Genomic DNA, 7563 nt, shown 5'->3' with positions numbered 1-7563 from the left:
GGTTTTTTTCTGTTTGTTTGCTTTTTAAAAACTGCAGAGATGTAGCAAAAAATTAAAAGGAAAAGCATTTTGAGGAAAACTAAGACACTGCAATGAGAACTAGAGCACTGACGATGGAGGAGGGTGAACTTGGGGGTTTCATCCATTCAGACATCTTGAGGGGCTTCACAAGCATCGAGCGCACCATTCTTGACTCTTTTCCTCTATGGATTGTTCTCCCATACAATGGTTTTGAAATTAATTTCTGTCGCCTGAAAGAAAGGAAAAACAGCCCATAAATTTTCTATTTTACTCTTGTTGCCCTCTGAATAAAGGTTCTGAGCTATTCACCATATTGTGTGTCTTTTATTCGCTGTGCTGCTGGTGACGGTTTTTAGATTAAAATGTTAGTGGAATTTTTATTAATTATGGAGTTGCTTGGTTTTACCACAATGTCATTTAAAGTTACGTTTGACCATTGTTTCTGTCGTTTTATATGAAAGTGTTTTTTACATTTGTAAACGTTAACTTGAAATATGCTGTTTGATTGCAAGTTTGAACTTAGCTAGTTTAATCCGTTTACTGCGGTTACCTTATTATAATCTTAAAACTATTAAAATGATTTTAGTATCCAAAAAAGGTACTGTTTTTCCATAAAATACAATTTTCTAAAAATCTAATTAAATTAAAAATCCATGAAAAAAGAACGAAGGTAAATTTCTTCATTGTTTTGTATTTGCTAATGTGTTATGAACTGCTATTATGACGGAAGAAAAGCATCAAGAAAAAAAGAATGCTCTATTTCTGTCCATTTGTTTATATAAAATTTTAAATAGTAATGTTGAACTATTCATCAATAATTTTTACGCTTTTGTCCTGTGTCCTGGATTGTGAAAAGATCAAACGGCCATCAAGGTTAAAGTGAACTAGTACATCTCGCCAACATCTCCTTAATAGATTTACAGGGTGAAGACTTCAGATTTGAATTAGCTTAGGTAGGTACTTTATCTCATCTAAGCTGGTTCTGTTCAAGGAGTTTGAAAGGTGGTGTGTCACGTTCTCGGACGCTCTCTCTAATAAAGCTGCATTGCATCTGCCACAGAGACAGTTTGCAATGACATGAGGACCATAAGCATTCAATGTACATCAGTGCTTCTCAGCTTGTCTCTTTAAATCTCTCCATTGTCCAACAATATTTGAGGCCCCCATATTGGCTAAATGTTTTTATTTTTTGTATTCTGCTGTAATTATGACAATGCTGCCTATTATTAATAGGAAATTGGAGTGTTGATTAAATGGACACATGATTACAACCTTTTTTTTTTTTTAAATAGTTTAATCGAAACATGACTACAGATTTGTGTTTCAGTAGAGTGCTGTTAGTGTGTCACCTCACCGCAGGGCTAGCATATGGTTATGAACACTAGAGGGCGCCAGCATCAATGTTAGTGTTATGAAGCGGTGAGCTGTAACCTAGTTTTTAACTGCGCTTAATGTTACTGTCAAGTGTGAAATAACACAGTATAGTTCACTGTATTAGTATACTATGTATAACTATGTAAACACAATATGTTCAGAAAAGTTAAGTAAGGGCACATAATTAAGCGATATGACTGACTATATTAACAATACAGCACAGCCTCGTACTTTCTTATAAAACATTTACTGCATAATAAAAATGTCAAGAACACAAATGTGACCCTGGACCATAAAACCAGTCGTAAGGGTCCGTTTTTTTGAAATTGAGATTTATACATAATCTGAAAGCTGAATAAATAAGCTTTCCATTGATGTAGGCCTATGGTTTGTTAGGACAGGACAATATTTGGCTGAGATGCAACTATTTGAAAATCTGGAATCTGAGGGTGCAAAAAAAGAAAGAAAATCGCCTTTAAAGTTGTCCAAATGAAGGCCTTAGCAATGCATATTGCTAATCGAAAATTAAGTTTTGATATATTTACGGTAGGAAGTCTTCATGGAAAATGATCTTTGCTTAATATCCTCATGATTTTTGGTAGAAAAGAAAAATTGATAATTTTGGCCCATACAATGTATTTTTGGCTATTGCTACAAATATATCCGTGCTAGTCTGGTTTTGTGGTCCAGGGTCACAAATGGCATTTTAGCATTATTTTTAAGCAAATGAATTACGTGGCATCCTTCCAATTGCTTATAGGCTAATCCCTGACATAACAGAACTTTGTGAAGGAAGAAACCATTCACAGAGATGTCATAGATGTTACTTTATTGGAACGCTGTACTGACCAATCAGAAACCAGGAATGGAACTACATTACACATAACATCCTACATTACTTTTTAGATTGTTAGGCAAGAGGGAGTAAATGATTTGATAAATCATTTTTGAGTGAACTGTCCCTTTAAATTCTATATGATGGTTTTAAAACAGTACAGCAATGAACTGTTGTTCTTCATCATACAATGACCTTCTGAAGATAATGCAGTCTTCATGGCACACACTATTGTGTATTTTCATTCATGTCAACATATATAGGGCCGGCCTGCGGTGTTAATTACTCTGATGCAGTGAGGCTTTGCATTAATTGATGCAGTGTTTGCATTAATTTACTTTGCTATAGCATAAGATTGTCTGTCAGCTGAATAGCTGGCTGGCTCCAAATAATAGTCTGTGTGTGTGCGCGCGCATATAGAGGGAAAATGTTTCTAAGAATGATGTTGTGTGTCATCCATGCTCTGATTTGCTGAGAATAACAATGATCTCCTGCCAGTGAGACCAGTGAGGGGCTCCCACATTGCCGTCAGGGCCACAGAGCCCTTTTTGTGTTGCTGCTGTGTGTTTTCTGGCTGCCTGTCTCTCTCGCATATGCAGGTCAATGGGCCCAGCCTGTGTGATGTTTGACTACTGTCTCTTTCATTTCCGTCAGCATTTAGCACGTAAAATCCTCCCTGACAAAAATTCAATTTGGAGAAGCCATCAAGTAATATAGTCTTGACTGCATCAACCAGTCAAATCATTTTACATGCTGCTGCCCTACTTCTCTTATTGCATTTGGTGAGCAAGTGCACAAATGAATAAATGGGCTTTATGCATTAGCCATTGAGCTCTATGTTGGATGGTCTGAGGAGCTACATTGTGTCCGACCATGTGAAAATTCAGTGACATTAAAGAGGGCTTATGGGAAGAAGTAAATATTTAAAATCATTTTTGTCTGTAAATTTCGGTGGAGGTTTGTCTTATTTGTGTGGGATAGTAAAGGGATGGGATATTCACCCTAAAGGAAAATTCTGTCGTCGTTTACTCACCTTTATGTTGTTCAAAACCTGTATGAAAATAGATATTTTGAACTATGTTTAAACTGTTTTGTCCACATTATGAAAGTCAGTGGGGTCCAAAACATGGAGAGAAAAAAAAAGAACTGAGACATTTTTTCCCCAAATATATAAAGTATATCACACTTGTTTTGAAAGACAAAATTACAAGTAATTAACAACTTTTTTTTATAATTTTTTTTAATTTTATTTATTTATTTAAAGTTTTTTGGTGTGAACTATCCTTTTAAAGGCATCTTAAATGGTAATAATAACATATTTGCAATATACTTGTGTCAATCTATAATATAGTGATAAATAACTGTTGTCAGTGTTGCCAGGTCTGCGGCTTTCCCGTGAATTGGGCTACTTTTACACTGTTGCCGTGCGTTGTTTTTCATGTCATGGGATAAAGCGACTCTAATAACGTGATGTTTAGCCACTGTAATACATATTTTACCAGGGGAACCCAGCCAAAAAACGTGTATTATAAAACGGATAGTTCCGGTCCTTGATTCTGATTGGCTGAGCCACTTTCAAAGCTGTTGTAAATTACACTACAAGCACACACCTTTGTTTACTTCTCTGCAACCACTTTGTTGTAACACAACTGTGTCTGAGGAACTACATTGTTTGGCGGAAGAATACTGTTTTTATTAATATCATTACACTTTATTTGCTCCGTTTTATTTTGTGAAACCTTACTACGTATATGGAATCACCGTTTTATAAAAGCAATAAGCCCCGTGAAGCCGTGGTTTACAGTGAATTTATAACAGCTAAGAGGGTTATAAAAAAACAACGCCCCTTAGCTGTTATAAATTCACTGTAAACCATGGCTTCTTGGGGCTTATTGTTGTATTTTATCCCCACAGAACGTGATTTTTACTGGTTACTTTGTCACGTGAGCACGATTTCAGTTCACAAACGTAACCAGTCTGACTAAAGGCTGGAATACACGGGACTTTTGAACAGATTTTAAAACACCCATATCCTTGAGAGAAAACTAGGAATCATGCTAAACAACTGATTACCACACACTAATGGTGTGTGCACACCAAAAGCGAATCTAATGGCGCTTTTCCACTGCGTGGTACGACTCGGCTTGGTACGGCTCAGTACGGCACGGCACGGCACGGCACGGCTCGGCTCGGCACGGTTTGTGTTTCCACTGCAGTTTAGTGCCGCTTTAGAGTGGGCGGGATTATTCACATGTCGTTATAGTTGCACCGCCTCTGCTGCCACGACTCCTGAAAAACTTTTTCATTCCGCGTCGCCCCATCAAGCTCTCGCTGGATCCGCTCCTGTGCTATCAACGAGAGGAACATCTGTTCTTCCTCAACACACAACAAAACAGCCACTTTTTGGTTGTTAAAAAAAATGCGCTCGATCAAAACAGTTGCGTTCGATCCTTCGCTGGCTGTGCTGATTTAAATCTAGCGGTTCTGTTGTGTTTGTGTCGCAAGTTCAGTGACGCAGGTAGTGACGATTCTCTCTCCGGCCAATCCGTGATCAGCAGAGTTTACACGTCACGTTTTGGTAACGGTACGGTTCGCTTGGAACCTGAACCGAGGTGGTACTAAAAAAAGTACCAGGTACTGTACCCAGTGGAAAACCCCCCAAAAGTGAACCGTACCGTGCCGTTCCAGCGCCATAAATAGTTTAGATATACAAATTCATACAAAGACGCGAAAAGACGTGAAGTTGTGCCGGTCGACAGGAATTGGGTGACGCGTTTGCCTCGAACACGCGATATTTGCCTCAATTGCATCTTATGTGCAAGAAAAACATCCCGTGAGTATCTAGAGCAAGTAACGCGATGCAAATATTCGCTTTGCTTTTGGTGTGCACACACCGAAGGCCGCATGTCCACCAACGGCTAGTGTATTTTTTCAATTGTTTTCAATGGGAGTGCCACGTTTTTTAAAAAGCCATGAGTGTGACGAGGCACTGAGCGTCTATTCTACGCGTTCAGCATTTTTTCTCAGCGCTGAGAATTGAAGAATGTTCAACTGTGGTTAAAACACTGCGCTCATCACTGTCACGTTTTAGTCAATTAACCAATCACAGTGGAGGAGGGGCGAGACTAATACCACACCAACCAACCAACCGTCACACCCTGCTTGTACTATGACTGAACAACAATGGAGAAGTTAATATTGCTTGTCTCCGAATATTCAGATCTTCACCAGTTGGAATTCCCAGACTACCACAATATTGTTATGAAAATAATGCTTTGAGAAACATTTATTTCACGGTGGGCCTGCCATATTACTTTAGTAATATTCCATATCATAGCAACCAAAGCGTCTCAACTGAAAACGTTTCGCCGCAGAAGTGCTCACAGCTGGGCGTTTTCAGCAGAGCACCTGGCATTTTTAGCTGGCTAAAAATCATGTGGCCTATCAGACTTTTAAACTCCTTGTTGCTAGGAGATGCATGACATATGTAATGTGTATGTGTATGTATGTGGAGCTTATCAGAAGTGTGCAGCGAGGGTGCATAGTAGTCACAAAGGGGGCGCTCATGAGCACCCTTCAGAAAGCTAAAATGAAGAACGGAAAACCCTATGGTCTCATGGACTTAACAGACATGCATGTGCGGCGGCCATTGAACGTCTGCAAGACTGCAAGTGCACATGAAGTGTGCCATTTGGGACAGGGCCTATGCAGTGTACTCAACCCTGTAGTGTATGCATTTGATAAATTATGCCATTCATAGATCAGTGGTGTGAATGCACCACTTGCGCTATTTCTACAAAATGACATAGAATAGTGCATAAGTACAACAATTGGGACACACTTTATGTGTCTAAAATAGTCCCAATATATCGAGCACGCTTGATGACCTCCAACTGGATGGAAGCTAAAAATCGATGAAGTCGGTGCCCGTCAACCTTTACACGATTTTCTGCTATATTTGTCAACTGAAATCTGGACACTGGCTCTGGCTTTTGACAACGCTGATGCGCCCAGATTGCAAATCAGGGAAAAATCTTGCACAAAAGTTGTATTGTGCATTCCCGCCTTAACATTACTAACTTTGTGTTTTGCTGAAATGTTGTTTGAAAATGCAGCTGAAACTTATTTGTAAAAAATAAAATAACAATACTTTATTCTGTCTTAATTAGGGGGGTCAGACCCCCCAATCCCCCATAATTCGCACCCTGGGATAATAATTATCCAGTGATTTCCGCACATTACGTTTGTTTACTCAGCTCTGAAGGGGTGATAAATAAAGGCTTAATTGCAGCAGAAGGAATGCACGCTGGCAACTGTTCTCAGAGAAAGACACTTGAAGGGGGGCGACTCGGGCTCTCGGGGTAATGGCTGTCAAGCGGAATTTGCGCCCCCGGTAGAGAAGCGACGCGCTGAATGGGGTTGCCCGCTACCTCCGTGAGCTGGGTACTTGATTCCGCTCTCAAATCTCCGCATGTTCCCTTCTTCTCTCCTCCTCCCTCGGTGCTTTAAATTGCAATCCTGCTCTCGCACTCAATGGCTTGTTCACGGGGTGTTTTCGTCCCCTTTCATCTCGTTTATAAGGACCGTGAGATATTCTTGTCCCTCGTCTGCTGTCGGATTTGACAGCGGCTCCATTCACGGAGAAATTGGCCGTAATTAGTGCAATTATGCTGATTCGCACTTGTACTGCAAACGGAACAGAGCGCGGAGGGGTAACCAAAACCAAGATCAATCAATCATGACGCGAATGAGAGCGACGCGTAACGCTGGCCACATAATGATGCCATCAGAAGTCTGGTGACTGGCGGAGGACAGAAAATTATACAGGTTTGAAAAGACATTAGGGTGAATAAATAATGACATAATATTAATTTCTGACTCGGTGAACTATTCCTTTAAAAAAATGAAATAGCCAATTCGTGGATTTTTTAACCATATAATTTAAGTCAAACATGTTTGTGAGCTACATGCATGAAGCCTGTCAATAACGTATATTTCATCCCAATATTGAAAGGAAAATTAAGGTATGATATTGTGCATGAGGAAAGTTAATACTATATATTATTACAAATTTTGGCATAGTGACATTACCTTCTTTATAATGAAGCATATTTTCCTCCATTATTCTCATTAGAAAAAAATGAGTTGGCATCATTCTCATTATTGTCTTACTACAGAGAAAGATATTAAAAATGCGCAGTATGTATACATCATCATAGTGTTTATGCCTTTAATTCATGTTGATTTTTATAAAAAAAACAAAAAAACCTTTCTCATTATTGTGTTCCAGTAGCCATCATTCATATAATTGGATGAATGTTAAAGAAAATAAA

General features: G+C 39.1%; 1 protein-coding gene across 1 annotated transcript in view; it reads left to right on the top strand.

Annotated features, from left to right (window-relative positions):
- Positions 1–113: 113 nt before the first annotated feature.
- The window catches only part of LOC107565122 (proprotein convertase subtilisin/kexin type 5-like), a 47875-nt gene continuing 40425 nt past the window's right edge, over positions 114–7563 (top strand). Inside the window, exon 1 of the mRNA XM_016250335.1 lies at positions 114–228. Coding sequence (XP_016105821.1) covers positions 114–228 — 115 coding nt within the window. The remainder of the gene's footprint in view (positions 229–7563) is intronic.

This window comes from Sinocyclocheilus grahami, unplaced genomic scaffold (assembly GCF_001515645.1).
Source record: "Sinocyclocheilus grahami isolate Dianchi unplaced genomic scaffold, SAMN03320097.WGS_v1.1 scaffold982.1, whole genome shotgun sequence".
In the NCBI taxonomy this organism is placed as follows: Eukaryota; Metazoa; Chordata; class Actinopteri; order Cypriniformes; family Cyprinidae; genus Sinocyclocheilus; species Sinocyclocheilus grahami.
Note: the sequence above shows the minus strand (reverse complement) of the source record. Positions and strands in the feature narration are given on the sequence as shown.